At 38.9% G+C, this 23,590-nt stretch overlaps 1 protein-coding gene across 3 annotated transcripts in view; it reads left to right on the top strand.

Annotated features, from left to right (window-relative positions):
* Nucleotides 1–23,590, top strand: part of nrbp2b (nuclear receptor binding protein 2b) — a 49,338-nt gene that overhangs the window by 20,155 nt on the left and 5,593 nt on the right. For 2 of the 3 annotated variants that reach the window (XR_004634576.1, XM_034706797.1), the window contains exons 2-9: nucleotides 19,657–19,779; nucleotides 21,176–21,277; nucleotides 21,384–21,473; nucleotides 21,901–21,941; nucleotides 22,037–22,131; nucleotides 22,277–22,300; nucleotides 22,407–22,493; nucleotides 23,030–23,085. Coding sequence is in view for 2 of the 3 variants with exons in the window: in XM_034706797.1 (XP_034562688.1) it covers nucleotides 19,657–19,779; nucleotides 21,176–21,277; nucleotides 21,384–21,473; nucleotides 21,901–21,941; nucleotides 22,037–22,131; nucleotides 22,277–22,300; nucleotides 22,407–22,493; nucleotides 23,030–23,085 (618 nt within the window). In the remaining variant the exon portion in view is untranslated. The remainder of the gene's footprint in view (nucleotides 1–19,656; nucleotides 19,780–21,175; nucleotides 21,278–21,383; nucleotides 21,474–21,900; nucleotides 21,942–22,036; nucleotides 22,132–22,276; nucleotides 22,301–22,406; nucleotides 22,494–23,029; nucleotides 23,086–23,590) is intronic. The other variant, XM_034706798.1, reaches the window with a different exon arrangement.

The raw sequence follows: 23,590 nt of genomic DNA on the forward strand, positions 1-23,590 counted from the left end.
ACAACACAAAATTTAGATCTACATTTAGATCTTTGTAGTTATCCTTTTCCAGTCTTTTATATGGGTATGCATAGAAAGAAGTAGTATGGCCAGATAGCCACTCAGTCCTGAAATGTTTCTGTCCTCCATCATCTTTCCAGGTGAATGCATCCATTTATACTCTTGACATACATGTACATTGATCTTCACCTCTTCAGTCAGTAATCAACACTAATGTTCCTGCATACATCCCTTACACAAACCATCAGATATATAACTATTTACATAAGAACTATGGGAGCTTACATATATGTTTTATTCTCTAAGGAGGGGGAGGGATAATACCTTGTTGGTGGAGTCATAAAAAATCTGCTCACACTGGGGTTATAAATTGAACCCACTTATTCCAAATTTGATAAAATGTGTCCTGTTCGATCCTCAGAGAGTAAGTCAACTTCTCCATTTTAAATATTTCCAAAATTATTCCAAACCAGTGATCCACTGTGGGTGCTGCTAGTTTAAACCACCTTCTGGTGATTGATTATTTTACTGGCTGCTAAAAGCACTTGCAGCAGCTTTGTATCACTCCCCTTTTTCAGACACAGAACATGACCCAAGTACAGAACCTCAAAGGTCATGGAGTCTCAATGACTTGAGTCTCTAACACCTTGCCTAATGTTTTGTGGATGTCATTCCAATATAAACTCAGTGTAGGACAGTCCCAGAATAAATGAAAAGGATTTGCCTCCATTGAGCCACATTGTCTCCAACACATCTGTCTTGTATCCCTATATTTTTCTTGGTATGGAGTCTTAAAGTACCTGATCATATTTTTCCAGCAATGTTCTCTCCACTCACCTTGACTTTATGCTGAAGTTTTATTTGAGAACTAGCTAGAAAAATTAGGGGTAAAGAGAGGGTGAAATCTCAGCTGTTTGCGTTGACACATGCAGCCCAGCCTGAGCATTTCTTGCAGACTTAAAGAGTTTTGTGCATGTGTGAAAACAGCTACGGTCTTATCCTCCAAACTTCAAAATTAAAAGCAACGTTTGAAAGCACAAATGATCTGCTGTAGAAATGTAATCTCCTCAGAGCAGGTTTTTAGAGCTCATAATCAGGCTTGCTGTATGCTGACCAGAATGAACATTTGGAGTGGAGGACGTTTTGGATCAGCTATAAATGAAATTTGAAAAATATTAAAATGAGGGCAGCTGATGATTTAATCATGAAAAACATTCAAAGTTGAGCTGATTTTGCAGACTTTTCTTGGTACATCAGGATACTTATCTTAGGATGGTTATTGCTAAGGCTTTCTGTATTTATTTTTTAAAGCTGAGATAGTAGCTTATGGCTACATTATGCATCTATATGTAAAGACATTTTTTCCTATATCTGAGAAGAGTTTGAGGAACCAAGTCCCTGCCAGGATTGGGAATGATTGGTTGTTTTATTTCACCATTTTAGAGGAATTTTCAACTTAGCCACGAGGTACTCTCCCAGCACAAAACAGTGTATCAGCCCTTTACTTCAGCTTTAAACACTGGACTGAACCATGCAGTATAAATTTAAATGACTCCACTCCAACTCTGTGATTTCCAGAAAACGCCAAATACACAACAAACACACAATTTGGACCACCATGTCCTGCAGCTTGTTTTCCCTGTTGTTGTATTTTTGTGAGGTTTCCATACCAACGTCGCCGCATTGTTTTGACTGAAAGAGTGCTTCAGCGTGTGCAATTCTCTGCGCTCTCCCTTGTTGGCGATTGATCCAAAAACACTCATCATCAGCAACACTCTTCTGATGAAAACCCTTTGCTGACGGACAGGTGAAGGGTTAGAAAAATAGACCCAAGTCTCCCACATGGTGCATTCACAGACCCTCCCATTGAGTTTTGTCTTTAAAGTTACATAACAGTAAGAGGCACTATAAAAGCAGCTCGTCGTCTCCATGCAGGTCTGCCAACAGGCCCTTTGTTTGAACACGCGCTGAAGAGCCAGCTCAGGTTGACTCTCACTACTCAGCTTAATCCCTCCTGGAAAATAAACACCACATGATAACCACAGCTCTTTTCTGCTCTGTCATCTTATGCAAATCTACTTCCCTTTAGCTGTCCCTGTTTTTCCAGACGGGGCTGTCTTTATGAGCTCATATCAGCCAGTGGACCAATGGAGGCTTATGAATGTAACAATAGCAGGGAGAGAGAAACTACTACTTACATCTAACCACCCCTTTAAGTGGTTTCTTTGCTTGACGATGTAGTTTTCCTACTCCTGCCTCCAGTAATGGGAGTGTTAATGGCTAAAGTGTGTCTCAACATGCTCGAGCAGGCTATTATTGCTCTTCAACCAAGCTTTTAACTGTTGCTGGACGGCCACTGTAGCAAAAGCTCTGTAATACTTTGCACTGTAGGCCAAGTCTTTTGAGGTTTTACCCCAAATTACCTCTCATGCTTGCTGGGAAGTTGTACTGCAGTAACCTCTGCTGGAGCTGCAAAGGAGAGGAGGGGGGGTGCGGTCAATGGAGCTCACATAACATATTACTCTTGCTCTGGGTTTGTAGTAGCAATGAAGCGAGCTGTGTGTTTGGATTTACAAGCATGGATTGGGTAATCCAGTGGGCAGAAATTACCCAGCTTTATGGGGAACATAAATACTCAGGGGGAGTCTGCCAGGCAGTGTTCAGCCTAACCAAGAACAAGACAGATTGCATGTTTTTAAAGTTACAAAAAGGGGGGGAAGTTTCTTGTCTTAGTGAATCCACACGTGTCTCTTTTGCAGCTCGATTAAAACTGCTGCTGTTTTTCTAAGAACTGGAGAATTCACTAAACATGCCAGATGCAAAACCCTTTTTTGTATCCGTGCCACTCTTTGACAGTCTTGTTTTTTTAGGCTTAAAAGTTTCTGAGTAAGTTTGTTAGTGAAACCAGAAAGGAGAACCAGCTTGGACTTTGAAGCCTAAGTGGATTAGACAGCAGCCCACTCCCAATGTCCGCCCAAGACCAAAGCACTGAAACTCTCTCAACTTAAACTGACGTCATCAAGGGCCGGAGCACCGACTCTCCAGGAAGAAATGAAACAACCTTTCTGTTGTTGGTAAATTATGAGGCTCAAATCTAAGAATACATTCCAGGAAAATCAAATGTTTCTTTTTTAGTTTCATCTTGTAAAAAATGTTGAAAACACACAACATAGTGCTGCCTTCACCTTGCTCTGCAGACAACAGAGAAACAGCCTGGTTTCACAAAGCCTTGTATTAATAACTTACAAACACCTAAGTCATGCAAATGTGGCCAATGAAGCAATGAAAGGTGTCTTAGTATAAAGAGTGAGAGAGTCTGCATTGAGTGGGGTAGGTGAAACAAACGCCGTGCTTTAAACTAGTGGACCGCAGTTCTACAGAGTTTGGTGAGAAAACCAAAGTCAATGTTCATTTAATTATGTCAACATAGCTCCTCCATTTAAGTGTATTTACATTCTGTTGCATTCTAATACGTTCTTTTTTTTTTTTGTCATTCAACTTTTTATTGCATTTTTTCCCAGTATTTCTTTGTTCACCACAAGTTGACAAATTATATACAAGTTATCAACCCCCCCCCCCCCCCCAAAAAAATAAATAACATATAATAATAATAATAAATAAATACAAAAAAAAAATAAAGATAATAAAATAGCATTCCTAATTTTCTTGGTGATGTTTAGAGGTTAACATATGTAGTATTTCATAGCCTTTTATAGCATTCTAATACGTTCTGTTACTCTACATTATGTTATTTTATTAAATTACCGTACATTATGTTACCTTACATTACTCTACGTTATGTTTTGTTACTTTATTTCATGTGACTTAATATAACCCTACATAATGCTACGTTATGCTATGTTTTGCTTTGCTACGTTACAGGAAAAGCTGTTGATATGGGAGTCTTGTGTACAGAGATTGCTGCTCTGCCCCCTAGTGGCCAAAAATATATAGATTCATGATACTGATTAGTATGCAAAAAAATAATGAAATGTTTTAATGCAATGTATTAGGTATACACTACCAGTCAAAAGTTTGGACACACCTTCTCATTCAATGTTTTTTATTTATTTTAATTATTTTCAACATTGTAGATTAATACTGAAGACATCAAAACTAGGAAATAATCTGGTTTTGCCATAATATGGATTACAACAGTAGTCAAATAGGACTATCCATTGTGTACTAACCCTACCTCTGAACAACAACTGATGGTCTCAAACACATTAAGAAGGCAAGTCATTCTCCAAATGAACTCTTGACAAGGCTCATGTTAATTAGAAACATTCCAGGAGACCACTTCATGAAGCAGACTGAGAGAATACCAAGAGTGTGAAAAGCTGTAATGAAGGCAAACGGAGGCTACTTTACAGAATCTAAAATATAAAACATATTCTGGTTTGTTTAACACTTTTTTGTCCATTGAATAATTCCATATATGCTCTTTCATAGTTTTGATGCCTCCAATATTAATCTACAGTGTTTCAAATAATTAAAATAAATGAAAACCATTGAATGAGAAGGTGTTTCGAAACGTTTGACTCATAGTGTACATTGTTTAAGTTTCTAGTTACCTTATCAGTCAAATTAATGCTGTGAAATGTGATGTAAAATATTTGTCTTACCAGATCAAAATGCACAGCTTGCAATCCTGCTAAAATAGAGTCTAAGCACCACAATATTACTTAAGAAAGTGCAGTTAGTTACATACCTCTGCTGACCACAGACTGATGGAAAGTATGTGTAAAGGGCTAAAACATCTGTGAGAGCCTTTAATAACTTGTTGTTTTAACTGTGGGAAATCCGGTAGCTGCCTTGGACTTGAGTCAGAGACTGTGAGTCTGCCGGGCCGGAGACTGGGACCTTGGCAGCTTTTAAAGGGCATCTTCCTGTTCTAAAAAAAAGACACTGGAAAGGAGACGTCATTCAGAAGATGTCAGTCAAAGAAAAAGGGGCAATCTTACCTGTCAGCTGTGGAAGAAAGGTGTTGGTGTTATTTATTGCGACAACTTCCTTCCTCACTCTGTGAATGTGACGTGAGATGTGAGTGTTGCAGGCAGCTGAAACATCAATCACTCCCTGAAAGCAGAGCCAGCCTTTGATGATTCATACCAATTTTTTACATCTTGACTCGGCATGAATCTTTTACTGTAGGACCTATACATAAGAGTGAATCAGGCTAATTGCTGCAGGGTCTGAAGGAAATTCTCTGTATTTTGATGCTGCGGCAGGATAGATAAAAAGAGTATCAGACTATTTCAGCTTATCCAATCGTTTCCTCAATGCGGCATTAAGACACAAAATGCTTCTAAACTCAACTCACATCAGTAGCTTTTATTTTTTCACACAAAAATCAGGATTAATTAATCCCTTTAAAAGTTAATCTCCATGTTTATCTGCCCTACACAAACCCGTCTGAAGCTGTGTTACATTATAGGATTCCAACAGGGCTGGACCCCTTTTTGATCTGAGGCCTGTTTGCTTTATTAGAAACGACACGAACAACAGGTCACCTTGTTAACCCCGGACTCCCACAGAGACGAGAAGAGATGCCTCTCAACGGGATATAGAATAACCATCCCATCAAGAGTTTTGATGTGCAATTAAGGCCCTGAATTACATTTAAAACAAGCAGGTATTTTTTAATCAAATGAAGACAGAATTATTTTTTAAATTACTATGAATTGAGGCTCAACTGTGTGACAAGAGTCGTGTAACTTCCTGCAGAGCTTAGTCTGATTTACTTGTTATAAAGATCCCTCAAGTTCCAAGAGGAAATGGCTTGATAATGTTGATACAAGCATAGGAAAGGTGATGCATATTGTTAAGGGTGCACTAATGCTTTTTGCAAGGTATTTTTTTAATATCATATATCCTGTGCTAATTCAACAATACATTGCGTAGTAATTATGTTGTGAAGGGTAAAGTAGCTAGACAAAGATCCTTCACCCTTTACAATTGCACATGTGTACATATCGTAAAAGGTATAAAATGATTTCAAATTGAAACCATAGATATTATTCCTTTTAAACTTGATATAACTAACTTGTTTGTTTTTCAATGCATCCAGGAATTTTGGAGCAACATTATTGTTCATTTAAAGTCTGATTTAATATCCAATATTAACTCAGTGTTCCCTCTGTTTTTGGTCTCCCCCACCTCCCGAGGGGATTGTCTGGCATTAGGAAGCTAATGCTCCACATTTTTACTCTTGACTTTTTTTTCTGCTGTTAAACTTAGCAGGTTGTGTTAAGTGGGATATTTTAACTAAAAACAGCTGCCTGATGAAGTGAAACATTTTTTGGCTGTAGAGCTAAATAATAATAAACGGAACTTGTACTGAATTAATGATGAATCTCTGTAAAGTTGAGCGAGAGCTTCCAATTCTAGCACTCATTTTGGGTTCATTGCAAGAGACACCTTTCATATTATCCTTTAGAACATATTTTGGAACTACATACCAACAAGAGGTTAATTAGATTAAAAATTATATTGGATGTTAAATCATCAAACTTTTTAGTTTAATCAGTCGATATCAGTCAGCTGATTACGTGTCTTGTCAAACAATATTTTAAGAGCTTAATCCACCAGTGTGAAACAATTAACAAAGTAATTCATTTAAGTTACTAATAATGCATTTTTCATGAACAACAATACTAGGGATTTATCTTGTGAATTCCAAATATTGAGTCCAGAGGTATCTATTTTAGGTTTAAGAAGGATTTAAATGTATACTCTACTACATGAGCAGATGTAGGGTAACAAAAATATGCAATTGCATGCCTGTCAGCTTCTTACAGTATGAGACGAAAAACAGTATTTATATAGTGTCTGTGAATATTTGATTTCTGTTGCATGTCTTCAGTCAGGCCCACATTTACTCCACACAATAACTCTCATCAGATAAACCGTAAATAGCTGCAATGCTAATTTTAGTGGTTAATGTGAGGTAGAAGCCACAGAAGAGAATAATGGGGTGATAACACAGCCTGATTATGAATTATCTTGCTACTTTGCTCAGTTTTCACCTCTTATTGTAGAGCAGAGGCAAAACGAGCCAGGTGTCTGCTGAGGTGACAAGCAGGGTGTTATTTCTTTAATCAAGGCTTGTCTTATTTCTCCTGATAGTCGTGACTCTGTGCCAAGATGTTGGCTCACTGGCTTATCTTAGAAACATCTACTACGCTTACTTTTCTCACTTGATGGACAGACAGAGATACAAACATAAAACGCTGAACGAAGAAGATAGCATAAGGTACTTTGGAACTTCTACTTTCCCTGATTGTCCCTAGCAAAGCTGAGTCTTCAAATGTAATCTTGCACAAATGTTACAAATGCCAGATCTAATCTCCTTGGTCTGAAGAGGATAAGCAAGGAAATGAGGAAACACACTCTGAAGGTATGTAGATAAAACAGTCCTGACCTCGTACTGAAACACAGGATTGTGTGATTGGTTGGAATTGATGGGTGTGTTTGAAGGGCAGTGGAGCCGTTCAGCTCACTACACTGACGGCTCCAGGAAGGATTCAAGGGTCAGACATGGACAGAGTTCACAGCAGAGGTCACATATTTATCAGGATAATACACTGATTTGAACATAAAGAGAGACTAATTAGTGCTGAAACAATTGGTCAGTCAACAGAAAATTAACCCCTGAATGGTCCATTTTTAGAGTGAACTTTGGAGCAACATTTGTGAACAAGAGTTTTTTTCCAGTGTCTTAAATAAAAGGTTCTGCTGTACTTCTTTGTTTTATGACAGTTATATTGATGTTATCATTTTCCCCACTTCTGCTAAAGGAATAATCGGCTTGTTGTGAAAATAGTTAGATTTGTTTCAGGGTTCAAGTTCCAATGTTCTGCAAGTTTTTGTAGTGCAACATAAATGACAACAACATTTTTACATGTTTTAATGCCTCTGCAGTTAAGAGTATAAAAAACTGGCATCAAGTTAACCCAGGTAAAATTAATTGAATGGCAGAACCAATGTTTAATATATATATATACATATACATATACATATACATATACATATATAGAATTATTTGATTAACAAAAAAGTGTTTAAGAAACCAGAATATGTTTTATATTTTAGATTCTGTAAAGTAGCCCCCTTTTGCCTTCATGACAGCTTTGCACACTCTTGGTATTCTCTCAGTCTGCTTCATGAAGTGGTCTCCTGGAATGGTTTCTAATTAACATGAGCCTTGTCAAGAGTTCATTTGTAGAATGACTTGCCTTCTTAATGTGTTTGAGGCCATCAGTTGTATTGTTCAGAGGCAGGGTTAGTACACAATGGATAGCCCTATTTGACTACTGTTGTAATCCAGATTATGGCAAAACCAGATTATTTCATAGTTTTGATGTCTTCAGTGTTAATCTACAATGTTGAAAATAAATAAAAACCATTGAATTTGAAGGTGTGTCCAAACTTTTGACTGGTAGTGTAGGTAGCCGGTGGTTATGCCAAATAGAATCTCGACAGGGTGAGACAAGACCATGACACAAAGCAGAGGGGTCTTGTCTCACTCCTGACAGGTAGTAGACAGTTATGTTACACAACGTGAACACAGTAGCTGTAGACAGTAAGGTACAAATGATGTGTGTTGGTAGATTATTTTAGGCATTTGGATGTGGAATGCTAAATGAACCAAGCATTCCTCATAAGACAGACTCAGACAGACTCAGACTTGCAGTGTAAATTGGTGTGAAAACAACACTTCACTCACACATGTTTACAGCATTACACACTCACACATCCTTATTCATCCTCGCGTCCTTCAGGTAGACGTGAGATCAAAGCTTCAATTCAGTGGAATCGCTGTCACTAGGCAAAAAGGCATTATGTAATGAGTCTGCCCAACACTTCCCGTGCTTATCACATCCCAGTCAGAGCAGCTTTTCACTTCTTGAATGCAGCTGTGGTGTTGCCATCTCTCTCCTGCTGGCCTTTTAAATCTGCTGCTTTGTCGCTGTGACAATGGGAGCGAGGACAGCGCGGACAGTGTAATCTCTCAGGCCTGGTACAGACTGAAACACAGACTCAGACCAGTGCAACACAAATGCTACTTATTTAAAAGACATCTGCATACACTTAACGTTTTGTAATCTATTGTGAAGGCTGCGTAATGCCTGTTTATGCCTTAGTTATGCAGGAAAAAAACCACAAGATTGGTCAAGGCTCACTGTCTTTGCTGGAGATTTATCTGAAGTCCTTTTGTTAAAATTGGACAAAAGTCACAGCTCAGCAGGACACAAAATCCTTCCTCCCTGCTTTTAAATTATTTGCAGAGCTTCATGAAATAGACTGGAAAGTTATCCCTGCTTTTCTCTGTGTTTTGTCTACACTGTGTCCTGTTTCTGTTTGTTTTACAGCAGCTCTCCGCTCTGTATCCATCTGCCCACCTCGCTGTCCTACATTCCTCTAAGTAGGGAGCTTTAAGCGCTTCGTGAGAAAATGAAAAAGTGAGAGGTGATGGGTGCTGATCCGTCTGCTTACGAGCCTGTTTGACATTGTGGGTCCTTTAAAGGAGGTCGAACTGAGAGTCAAGGTCTGGGCAGCGGTTTAATTTAGATAATGTGACACGTGAAGAGAATCCATGAAAGAGTAAATGGTCCTCACAGCTGATTTTTCCTGATGATTAAAACAGACCATCGTGTTACTGGACTGTAGATGGTTGATTTGCAAATTTTCTGTCCCCCGCTGAACTAGTCACAGCGGCTGGTGCCATCTCGTTACGCTTCATGCTGAGCAGACATGCACACACACACACACACACACACACACACACACACACACACACACACACCCACACACACACACACACACACACACAAACACACACACACACACACACACACACACACACACACACACACACACACAAACACACAGTCTGAGACGCTGACCTGATTGTGTGCTGCACATGTGACATCCTGGGGCGAGATAGAAAGAAACAGAGAGAGAGAGAGATGTGAGAGACAGAGTGGAGAGCTGCTCGTGGACGGTGAAGGTCAGCAGACGGTCAGTGGCTCAGGGCCTCCACACTGACCGGACAGGAACCGGGAGGAGGGGGGGTAAGGGGGCTCATTAAGCAACAGGAAATTTTGGATTAGACACAGTGTAGTCTGGTTTGTCTCACCAGGGGCAGATCCAGACTTCTGCACTTGGGGTGGCCCAACAGGGTTACTAACTTATGCAGGGGTGACCGTGACATAGTGTATTCAGTGTGCATACTTACATGAATGAATAGCATTTTGTTTACCCTTTCTGTCTCCTATTTTTAAACCTACTTGAAGAACTTGCATGAATGATTTACAAAAAATGTAATTATTGTGTATATTTTTCAACTTTATCAAGTAACAGAGCAGAGCTCTTCTTTACATCAAAAATCACGATTTAAAGTACTTACAAATGGAAATGTGCTTCATCTACATGCAAAGAAAGCTACCAGCAGTCAGTTGCAACACAGTCAAAGTAGTTAATGTTAACACAAGTCCCAACCTTTGATGAGGGAACTAGTCAGTTATACTCTAGAATTATTGGGTGGGCCATTTAGTTTTCAAGGAGGACCATGCCACCCGTGGTCACTCCTCTGGATCTGCACCTGTTCACACATCCCATTTATTCCAACATTATTTTCTTTGAAGGAGAAAGTAAAAAACATTTTCAGGAGTTGTGTGCATGTGTGAAAGGAGCTACAGAAACTCGTTTTTTTATCTTAGCTTAAATACATGAGATAACTTTAATGTTCCTTCATACTGAACCTGAATTATGATCTCATTCTATCCCAAACAGACTATATGATCATTTCCTAAACCTAACTTAATTTGTTTGGACTCAAAATTTTGAACACGATTCATTTTTAGAGTGCATTTCTCTTTTCTCATATATCCACACAGCAGAGTTTCTTCCTCCTGCATTTCCATTTGGTCTCTTTGATCCTGCTCCTCTTTGGTGCCGTTAAAATCTCAAAGAGAGAAAGCTTGGAGCAAGAGTGAAAACAGCCTGCTCTCATTTACATACAGTACAGACACCTAGCAAGTATCTGCCACAGGCTGCATAATGCAGATCATTGGGTGTAGCCTTTTGCGATACAGAACCTACTTATTTAATATTAATGTGGTGCAGCGTAGATATGAGGCGAGAAGCTGATGTGTGGGAAACAAAGCTCTTTGTCACAGCGAGGTTTGGACCCACACAGTCGGAGACAAAGACATGCTTTCATATAAGAAGCCTCGGCAGGGAACATCACACTGAAAGTGCTACACTATACTGTACGTCTCTGCTAAGAGCTAAGCCTCCCTCTGGCTGACTCTGTCTCTCACCTTCTCTCATTTTGAGGTAATTCGGCAGCCTTTATCAACGTGTAAGAGATCCCACTCTGATTCAGGTCAATGAAACTGTCACCGCACAAGGTCCAGCCAATGTTTCAGTGAAGGAGGACAAGCACTTCACTCTATGATTGGATGGATTTTAGCTTGACGTCTTCACTCAGTGGTATCTCTCTCACTTTCCTAATTTCCAGTCGAATCTCTGTGGTACTATCTTTACTCAGGGCAGAAACAGAAAAGTGGTTTGGTGTGCAAACTGCTTTCGTACTTTCTAAACATGAGCACCTCAGCTTTCTGTTAGTCTGTAAGTGCAATATTTCATTCTTCCTCTAATTTACATCACCTGGCATTCCATTGGATTGTGGGTAACCTGCTGTGTTGATCAATTAAGATCTTAGTCAAAACTAAGACAGTAACAAAAGATGAGTTTCTGACAAGAACTGGTACAGTCCTCCTGTGTCTCTGTTGGTTACTCAGGCCTGTGCATAACAGCTGATTGCTAGGTTTGTGATGTTCTGTCTGAACTGTTTTGCTCATCTGATCTAGTTCCCTCTACGTACTCTACTCCCCCAGGTCCTCATCAAAACACCTGCCAAGTGTGAAGTCGATCAGATAAAGGGCTCAGCAGATATCCACAGGACAGTCTTACACACAGACAAAGACTCATCTCTCTGCGCAGAGATATCCTGCTGATGATTATTTCATATTGGCTGAAATACTGAAAAACAGAAAATCATAAGTGACTCAGATGGGTGTGGCTTACACAGAAAGATTCTTCTGGACCATAGACTATACAAAATTGATGTAGTCCCAGTGATATCATCCATTACCCACTGATTTCTGAAGAAGTGTAATAATGAGTCCAAATGATTGCGGTCGCCATGTTGGAAATGCTGACTCTGTCGCACTTTCTGTTGACTTTAGTGACAGGCAAAGACGAGGAGGCGGGCCTTTAGCCTCCTACTAACACAGCTACAACACACCCACCCGTCACTCAAATCAGCGGTGCCCCAAATCATGCAAATCTATCCATACCTTAAAGTCTCAATTAGGTTAATTTGAAAAAGATGTACCCCACATTAGGGCTGTCAAAATTGCTCCAAAATCACGCTTGAATATTTGCTCTAAAAAAACAACATAGGTTCGAACCATTTGAATATCTATATTTGTGCATTATGTCTAACAGGTGGACAAACTAATACGAGGAGACATCACTACTTGTATAGGTATTTTTATTTCAGATTTAACATGCCTAAAACATACCTACACATTACAAAACAAGTTAATGACCTAATGGCCTATACTGTAACACTTTTAAGTCTATAGACCTCTCACTCGCTCATCCACTTACATTCTCTGTGCTAGTATTAAAAAAAAAGAGAGGAAAAACTGCATTTTATCCCAGTGTCACTGATTGTCGGGCTCTTTTAGTCCACTGTCAATGAAGGGTTGTAGGCCTGACAGGTTATTTGCCAAAACACAAGACAGTCCACATGTGAAGAGGCCAGTGCCGATGTCTTTTTATTCACTATATTCCCAGCGGAGGAAAAGCCGCGTTCAGAGCGCACTGAGGGTCCAGGGACGGAAAGATTTATCTCTGCCATCTGCTTCACACTGTGCATGTGGGACTCCTGTGATCTGTCCCTGACCCGTCATGCAATGCGCCCACTCGCAAAGCAGCCGCCAATCTGTTTTTTTTTCTCACGGTCAAATATTAATTTTCACAATCAAATCTCAGTTTTTTTTAAATATTCGAATAGATATGAATTTAGAATATTCATTGACAGCCCTACCCCACATACAGTGTTTTTTTACAGCATATACAAGCATTAACATGGTTGTTAATGGGGCTTCCTGGGCTTTTGTGACCCAGCTCCAAGTGGACACTTAAGGAACTGCAGTTTTTCCCCTTCATCATTACTTTTTTTCTGTTGAAAGCAGAGGTTGCCGCTTGTTCCGGATCAAAAAAATAAAAATAAAAAACTGTCTAGTTTCCAAAACATATGGTTAAAAATTGCAGATCCAAACTTAGTGCTGGTTTAGCTCCACAACCTGGCCAAACTGCGCCACTTCAATACTGTGCTCTGTTGGGTGCAGACAGACCTACAAATCCCTCTTTAAATAGTCAGATATTATCTGAATAGATATAAATTGAGGTTAAATTGTTGTAACATTATGCTTCCTGTCTTGCTTGTAGGTTTTAGTTGTTGTTTCACCATTACAAAGATATGTACTGCATGTGAAATGACAAAGAAGTGTTGAATGAAGCCACATGCAGCGTTTTGTTGTCCTACATTTTGTGGCTGTCATTAAATTGGTTTCCAAAGTAGCTATTACTGTTATCCCCGTCCTGAAATCTGCTCCACTTGCAGCATTCTAGCATATCTTTAGTTAATACCGGCGTTAAAGTCAGGACATAAAGGATTGCCTTCGATTTACAATTCAAAATACAGAAAACATAATACCACACACAATTGTGTAAGCACAGGAAAACATGTTGCGTGGAGGTAATGTGAGGTTAGTGTCACAGCCTTCAGGATCCAGTTCAACCCGGCTTAGATGTAGAGCGAACAAACATCAGAATAGAAAGTCAGTGTTGTTTCGACATGAACACTCGATCCCTCAATCCCTCTCCACACCCTGAACCCACCTCCCTTCCTGTAGCCAATCACAGGCCAGCCTCCGTGTGCTGTTTACAAGTCTCACGCTACCACGACCAAGCAACAGGCCCCTGGGACGTGGACACTGAGACTGGGGACCAAGTGTTTCTCAACTTTGGGAGAAAACAAACAACAGCCCAGCCCTGACGCCAGAGGGGACTTACATGATTCCTTCATTGCAGATAATGAAGCGTAGGAATCCACTTTACTATCTGCTTTGTTCCAGCTCAGTAATACCTATAATCAGATTATCACCTTTTGAAAATTCAGTGTAGCAGGATTACATGTGTTATCTCGCTTTCAGTGAGCTTCACAGCTGCTCAGAGCAATAAAAAAAAACCCCACAGTGACCGAAAACATTTCATGGCACATTTCTATTTCCCTTGTGGCTGGCATACTTCATGGAAATCTCTCTCTAAGATGACTCAAACCTGAGTATTTATGGCAGTTTTTGTGGTCCCTCTGATTACTGCTTGTTCAGTTTCTGTTGACAAGCCTCCGTCTGTGGAGCCGGATACAGAAAGACGTTTTTGACTCCATTCATCCTCCAAGTCTCGACTAATGATGTCATGAAGTGTGGCACAAGTGGAGCTCTGTAGAATATATCAATGGTTAGCATTTAGCTGTAAAAAGTAGTAATTGAGGTGCAAATAATAGTCGTTTAGACACAACCCTGCCATCGAGCTGTGTGTGAGCTCCCAGCTGTTCATCTCAGACACCCAGCTGACGTTTAAAGACCACAGACATGATGATGATGATGATGATGATGATGATGATGATGATGGTGATGAAAGAGGAGTGTTGCTTATGTTTTCAGTGCCTCATGTCTGAACTCTACTCGCATTGTGCATGAAAGACGAAGGGTTGAGGCTTATTTTGGAGCAGAGTCAACCAACCAGGAGGAGTGTCATTTATTAGATTCAGCAACAGGAAATTGTTAGAGAGAGGGTTTAAAATGCAATTTGTTGAAGATTTACTTTAAAGCTATGTTGTACAGATTTATTGCCTGTTTTTTTAAAAGACTTAACCTGTTGAACCAAAGTGTGTGTGCTTGTATTCAGAAGCTGTTTTTATGGTCTGAGGAAATTATTTGTTTGAACTAAGGGACATTTTTAAGAGCAAGTTGACATCCTGCTGGTTTCCAGTCATGTGAAGGCATCTCTTGAGTTTTTTTGTACAACTTATAGTTCTATATGGCAAAGTGGTTCGTTTTTAATGGATCCCAATTTGGCTTGTGTTGACTATTTACTTGCTCCAAGCATAGACATTCACCTTATTCACACAATGGCCATTTTCCTCAACGTCACACTCAGGTTAAGGAGCTCAATGCTGTTGTAATGTGCTACTGTTATTCAGGATTGTTAAGTTGTAAAAATGAAGGTTCCTCAACAATTCTTTAAATTCCATCTTATTTGGTTAAAAGAAATGTAAAAAAGGAGAGAGAATTCTGGGCGCGTTTTGAAGTAAAACTACATATTATGAGCTTATTAGCTACTTTTAGACAACAGCTAATGCTACCATCCTAGCACTTTCTAGCTAACATTACCTAGCTGTGAAGTGTGCTAACTAGGGGTGGGACTTGATAAGATTTTATCAATTTCAATGCCATTGTCGATTCTGCTTATCAATCTAGTTCCTTATCAATTCTCCTAACGATTCCTGAGTATTTTTTTGAGGGGGAAAAAGTAGTTCTACACAGTCTTCCGCACCAAAAGAAACTATTTTATTTTTTCCAAAATTATGTCTGCACAAGACTGAACATGAACATATTCAACTTGAACATACTGAACAATAGGTTGACCTCATTCTCGGCCATGTGAGTCCAGACGTGGTCCCTCGAGCCTGGATGAAAAGACTTTGAATTTGGAGAGGAAAAAACGCTTTTCCTCCGGGGGTCATCGCGGACGTATTTTACCCACTCTCGTTGCCTCATTTTCAGCCACTTGAGTCCGGATGTGGCCCCTGGAGCCTAGAGGAAAATACTGTGAATTTGGAGAGGAAAAAACGCTTTTCCTCTCCATGTTTCCTCGTGGTTTAATGAGTTCTATGTCACAGAGTGTGTGACGTCATGCTGGGAAATTAATCGTTAAGAAGAATCGATAACATTTGAGGTGTACAGTTACGATGGAATTGATCAATTGGAACCGGTTCTAAGTCAGATCCGGTTTTCGATTCCCACCTCTAGTGCTAACTATTTATTTTTTCCAAACTTATATTTTGGAAGCTAGAACTTAAAACCTTCCTTATTGAATTGTGCAAAACTTCTAGAGAAAATTAACTTCCAGCTTCTTTCTTGCTAACATGTAAATGTTAAGTGAGTGGCTGGATGCTAGCGTTAGTCATAATTTGGCTGTAGCCATACAACGTGATGTTTTATTGTTAAAGAATGATCAGATTTCATTCTTGATTTTTCATTTTTTTGTCTCATTGGTTGCTGATTATTTAGAAGCAGTGAACTAATAACAACTCCCAAAAATGATGAAGCTCAGAAGTATGACTTTGTAACATCCTTTTAGCTCCAGCAACCCTGGGTTTGATGCCACAGTAAGATGGGCAGCTGTGTGAATATGGTCAACACTATTCAAATATTCCTTTTTAGTATTCTTTTGCAACAGAGATCCATCAACATGTTGTGGTATCTTTACTGTCAATAAAAATATTTGCAAAAAACAATAGAGAGGACTCTCTATAAAAACAACAACTTATAGAGGAGGTGGGATAAAGAATTTACACACACTTCTGCACACTTGTAGTCCATCTTGAAGGCAGAAATGGAGGCGCAATTCATTTTCACTTTGATTTTTTATGATTTGATGTCCTCACATCCCTCAGTCTGACACTAAATATCTGAAACACACTCCTCAGACTGTCTGTCCTTCACTCTTCTTTCATTCGCTGAGTCAGTGAACAAAAGTAAGTACTGATTGACTGCCGTCAGAACACTGATAGAAATGAGTAATGACTAAGAGAACTGAATAGACTGACTCACGGTCAAAAACTGCTTTCAAGAGCTTCTGCTGTCGTCATGTTCATTGCTGGCACTGTTGCGTCTAAAATCAACGATTACTTCTCTTTTTTTTTAGAGGCTTTCAGCTCCATAATCACATTATGTATTTAAAGCAGGAAGAGAACACCTCTAGTCCTGGTATGGCCAAAGTTCAAAAGTTGCAAGGGTGCATTTTAAAGTCATCCAACATCAGTGTCCTTAGCAGGGTTGTCATGAAAACAGCCTTACTGGTGACATGCTGAAAGGTTTTGTTGACAAACTGGTTGCCGTGTGTACTGTTGACCTACTTCACATCAAACACATCTATTGTGTAAAATGACCTTGCCTTTAGCCTTAGACTTTGACAGAATGAAGATTCAGTTTTTCCTAAAATCAGACTTGGACTGGATCAGCTCCTGGAGTTAGGAAACTGATTGATTTATATCTTTTTAAAATTTGGGCCGCTGACACCAAGATCAATAATTAAATGTTCACTGCAACTATAAAAGTTAATACTTTTATCGATCCTTGTGGGGGAATCCAAAAGAGGTCAGATCAGGTTCCTGGACTGATAAAAGTTCCTTGCTGTGTAGTCAGATTTAACAGTCCTAACAAAGTAAATCCAGGGACAGCCTTTAAAAAGTATTTTCTTCTCTAATATTTTAACTACATGCAAGGTCAGCAGCAATTCAGGGTCCTCCATTATAGCTAACACTCTCTAGCAATGAACTTGTAACCTGAGCTGAGCCTCCAGTATCCAGTATCAGGAGGTTACATCAGGTGAACTCTGCTGAGGCAGCAATATCCTGTGAGGAGCTGTCCTAGGCTTTTTTACCCTGCTGAAAAAATGTTGTCGGCGCCCCGAGCTGTCTGCCTCTGTCAGATTATAGACACTGCCTCTTCACTCCACTTCACTTCACTTGGCTTCCCTTTTTTTCTCTCACTTCTTTTCTAAATCCTACATCCCTCAATCCCCTTGCTTCTCGTGGTCTCCTACTAATCCATCTTTTCCCTCTTTACGCCAGCTGCTGCTCATCCTATGACTCCTGTTACTTTCATTAACATGAAACTGGCGGCATTATGTACACCATGCACTGGAAAAAATGCCCCTCCAAAATCAAGAAAAAAAACGTATTTCAAAGTACTTTTTCCTTGAAATAAGCAAAACAAATCTGCAAATAGAACAAGTGAAAATTTGCTTGGTAAGATTTCTTAAATTAAGATGTAATATTTAGAAAACTATGATCTTAAAATTAGCAGGGAAAACTTATTTTAAGAAATATTTTATCAGTATTTTAAAGCTTAGTGTCTCAGAATAAGCCAGGAATGCTAAAAAAATGAGTATTTTTTCACTCAATACATTTCATGTCAACTTCTTCATTTGAGATATATTCACTTTAATTTGAGTTGTATTATAGCGGCACCTCTCTAGGTTTAAGACCATCTTGTACTTGAAATAAGATTACAAAGTTTAATTTGACCATTTTGAGATATAATGTCTTCTCATAGTTAGCTGGATGTACTAATATTCAGTCCTGTTGTTTTTTAGGATAAGCCAGCTATGCTCAAAAGTAGATGTTTCATTGTGTGCATGTAGTTTGAGGATGTATACTTTTTATCTGATTTAGAAGAAACAGTGCCTGAAAACTGTAACCCAGCCTTAAAACAAAACAACTTTTCTTTCGTTCTTTCGTTCTTTCGTTCTTTCTTTCTTTCTTTCTTTCTTTCTTTCTTTCTTTCTTTCTTTTATCAATGGAGCTGTTTTCTGATAGATTCTCCAATAAAAAAGCATTTACTTAAATCAAGTAAAGTGTTTGTCTTTAATCAAGATTATCCGTCCTCTACAAATAAGATCTCAGCTTGAAAAATGTATGAAATGTAAAATAAACCTTGTTTCTTCTAAATTACAACTCAAAACAAGATAATTTCAAGATTGTTTGACCTAACAGGATATTTAAGATGCATCGTCTTAAAACAAGTCCCTCTATCTTGCTCAGATGTTACTTGTTAAATAAATTTATCTTAAATCAAGTGGGATAAGACATTTTGACAAAAAATGAGACCATTTCTCTTGGTAAGATCTTGAGTTTTTGCAGGGTTAGTACAGGGAATTATGTTCTTTCTGTTCAAAATGATGTCTTCCCATGCATCAATGGTGTTTATGTAGATATTAGGCATCACAGACTGTAGTTTTGATATGTTATTAATTATATTCATGATATTGTAGGTTCATAAAAAGGGGTCGGTGATAGTAACGAAGCCGCAGATAACTATCACCCAAATTTGTGGCCTTCTTAAGCTCTGCACAGTATTTTAGCTTCTTTAAGCCCATTGTTTTTGTTTTAAGACACAAAACTGAACCATTTTAATTCAGTCATGTAGCCACTCCCATAGAAGGATTAACCAAACAGCAACTTGCATGTGAATATAGTGGATTAATAAGCGTTGAAAAAGCCCTACACGACATGTTGGTGGAGAACAAACACCATCGGCAAATATTGGACTTACTGATTGTTTGAAACATGACTCAAGACAAATGCTTACATCTTTCAATGTATAAATAAGCATGTATTTGCTAACATATTACGATATGAATGTAATTTTAAGATGATTGTCTGTCAGTGTTGTGTTAAAAAAATACTTAACTCCTACATGTGTTTGTGCCTGCCCCCTACAGGTGAGCCAAGGTAATGTCCCGGGTGTGGAAAGTGCGTCTCTGGCCATGGACACAGAGGAGGGCGTGGAGGTGGTGTGGAACGAGGTGCTGTTCTCTGACAAGAAGGTCTTCAAAGCACAGGAGGTACCATGAGATTTAATTCTCTGAAGGTTAGAAAAGCAGCATCAAACACTATTGGCTACAGTCTGTCTAGATTAGAATAAGGTTATTAGGCCTGACACTAAAGCTAGTTTCAAGCTATGTGAAGGTGAGGACTTGAAAAGAAGGGATGTTTTCGTTTAATCCATTGAACAATTAAACGTCCGAGAAATTCTAATTTTATGTCAACCTACAGGGGCCTAAGGCTGTTGGTGCTAGCTCAAAACCAATTCGACATCGTTTACTCACAGATTATTTGATCCTGTTTCATCTGTGTTAAATAATTACGCTCAATTTTGACAGTTTTCTGGTTGTCTCTAGTCGACTAATCAGCTTTTAAATTTACATTTATATGAATCGGAAGTTCAGAACATCCCGTAACTTCAGTATATCCAATTCAAATCAATTGCATACCATACTTGTTTTTATAAATGTTATACTTCTACTAAATTAGATTTCATAGTCTATACAGCCTGTGATTGCAGTCTTCATCCTTTTCTGAAGGGTTTGCCTACAGCCAAAACTATTTTATTTTAAGTTGATTTGAGTCCATCATGGGTTCCAATCTACAAGGACCAATAATCTTCTACCTTTATCTTTTTTTAATGATTTGTTTCCCAAATTTAGAAGTAAACAATAAAATATTCTCTCATTTAAAAAAAAAACATACCTCAAACATTAATTCCATTTCTTTGTATCATTTTTAAATTCAAAGTCAACAAATTCTGTGTTTTAATATTTTCCCTGCAGAACTCACTGCGACCTTGAGGTGGAAATATTAAACAGGTTTTTCATTTCTGTGTTTGCTGTAAATACATAGTGAATTGATTGTGTGAAATGCAAACAAGACTAAAAAATATACCAAATATCTGACATTAATTTAAACATTATGAAGCACGGGTGCGGACTTGGTCTAATGGACAAGCTGCGCACCCATGTAATGGGCGGCCCGGGCTCGAATCCAGACTGCGGCTCCCTTCCCCAGTCTCTCCTACTTTCCTGCACTATCCACTGTCCTCTCCCCCTATCAATAAAGGTTTAAAAGCCCCCAAAATATAACGTAAAATAATTAAAATTAAAATAAATGAAAAAACATTATGAAGCACCTTCAAAAACAGAGGTTTACAAAGCACTTTGACATACAAACAAAATTATATACCAGACCTAAAGCAAAGACCCAGACTCACTAGAAGTCAGAGAACAGATAACCCTAAGTGGAATAAGAAGAATCTGACACTTAAATTTGTCAGTTATTCTTAATTTTTGTATATAAATGAATTATTTTAATTGTTGTAATTAACTAAAATGTTTAGCTCCGATGGGAGGCTCTTGTTTGGTTGAAATGAGAAGGCGTGAATGATCTCTCATGTATGTTTCTCAGGATAAGATCAAGGAGATGTTTGAGAACCTGATGCAGGTCGAACACCCGAACATCGTCAAGTTCCACAAGTACTGGCTGGACATGAAGGAGAGCCAGGCGCGGGTACTGCTTTTTATAATCGTCTCTGCTCCTTCTACCTCTTTTTTGTCTTCTTTCTTTCAGCTTGGTTCATTAACAGCTCTCTCTCTCCTTCATCTGTGCCTCACAGGTCATATTCATCACAGAGTACATGTCGTCTGGCAGCCTCAAGCAGTTCCTGAAGAAGACAAAGAAGAATCACAAGACGATGAATGTGAAGGTCAGTGTTTTCACTCTAGTCACATACTGACAGTGTCTGTGTGTCAGTCTGTGCCGTGGTGGCGGCATTAGGTACTGCAGTCAGAACCTCTTTCAGATCCATATTTCCCACAGGATTACAGATTATGTAACCAGACAGCCCCAGTGGCTAAGTCTTCCTTGACATATATATTATCCTCACAGTGTTTAAAACCTGCTTTTAGATTACACAGCATCCTCTTGCTCTTATTTTATGTTCTCTTCATTACACTTTGGCTTTTATTGTAAAATGAAGTGCTACATGTTGCAGAAAGGGCATCATAACAGTGCTCTATGGAGTCATTTTCATATACTCTAAAGAGTGCTTGTTATATTCCAGTGTAACACTGCCTAAAAATGCAATTACATGTCCACATGCATTCATGTTTCTCTGTCACTCTATCTTTCAGGCCTGGAAGAGATGGTGCACCCAGATTCTCTCTGCCCTCAGGTACTGACTCATTTCTTCCTCTGGACTTTAATCATCAGAGATTATCTGTCATCACATCAATCCCATTGACCAGGTGTTTCATTGTGTTCTGGCAGCTATCTGCACTCTTGCGACCCTCCGATAATCCATGGCAACCTGACGTGTGACACCATCTTCATCCAGCACAACGGCCTCATCAAAATTGGCTCAGGTCTGCTCCCTGCAGGGCTTTTAGTGTAACTACAGCTGGTAGTGTGACCTGTTGAGACTGTCGTGGATTTCTGGATTTACCTTTTAATCTCTGCAGTTTAATTTAAAGAATAAAAATCTCAATTGCCTTGATTTTCTTTCCACAGTTTGGCATCGGCTTTTTGTAAATGGTAAGAAATAGATAACTTTGTTGTGGCCGTGTCTTCATTGGTATCATATCTACTCATTATTTTATCTAAGCTAACCTCGCCTTGTTTTCTGTGTCTGTCTATCCAGTGTTTCCAGATGCAAGTGTGCATGGTAAAGGGAGGCAGCACCGCGACGAGCAGAGGAATCTGCATTTTTTTGCTCCAGAATATGGAGGTAAGGATGCTCCAACTGGGTATTTTGCATGTAGTGTTCTGTAGCTTCAGTTTTTTAACATGTATTGTTCTATTCTTCTTTACACCCACAGGGAAGGTTCAGTCATTACCTTTTTCTAACATGAATTTAAACATGTGAAATTTGTAAAATCCCAGAACAGAAAGCAAGAAAAAGGGAAGGAAAACAAGAACATCTTCAGCCAATTGCAGGAAGTCTGGAACCATATCTCTTTAAATATGAGTAAAAATTAGGTGAAAGGATAATTTTACCTCAGGAAAAATTGATTGGCCTCAAAATTAAATATGTAAACAAACAAGAACATGTCAAAGTAGTCAACCAGCTCAGTTAGTTCAAACAAAAAAACATCTGATCTGCTTTCAGTGCTGTATGAAGAAGGATTGGTGAATTCTTTGGTGCATTTTGAGGCTCATCTATTGCAAAAACTAAATGATGAATCCTTTTCATTTTCAAGCTCCTCCTCAAAGTGCTTCATATCTCACTTTCTCCATCTCCGTTTCTCTTTATCTGTTCTCCAGCTGGCGAAGATGATTACGCCATAGACATTTTCTCCTTCGGCATCTGCGCTCTGGAGGTGAGACAAACACATCTGTTAAGTCTGGCCTGCACTGAAAGATCTTTGAAATCTCAGCCGGTTTTGAAAATGTGACAGACTCCACAAATGACGACAAAAAAAATGACAGATGTAACAGTTGTGTTCTTGCGGTGTGTGCAGTGAAAGGAGCCAACACTAACAGATTCCATTCAGCGACAACAAGTTTTGAGTGTCCTGACTCTTAAAACTGGACATCTTGCAAAATCTCACAAAATCTCTCGTGATAAAACGTGACTTTAGAGTAAACAAACTATGTGGATGATGGGATGGTTCTCAGGCTAAATATTGGTTAATCATCAGGTACATTAATCACGGTCATAATTTCTTTTCAACTCCTCTTGTCAATTTGTTTGTGGTAAGTTTCACAGGACATGTTGTGTAAACACTTGTGTTGTTGTCCCAAATCAACAAGTCGGTCCTCCATTTCTCACATGCATATGAGAAAAAGAGTTTCCTTTTCATGCATGTGCACTATTTCCACCAT

This window comes from Notolabrus celidotus, chromosome 17 (assembly GCF_009762535.1).
Source record: "Notolabrus celidotus isolate fNotCel1 chromosome 17, fNotCel1.pri, whole genome shotgun sequence".
Taxonomy (NCBI): domain Eukaryota; kingdom Metazoa; phylum Chordata; class Actinopteri; order Labriformes; family Labridae; genus Notolabrus; species Notolabrus celidotus.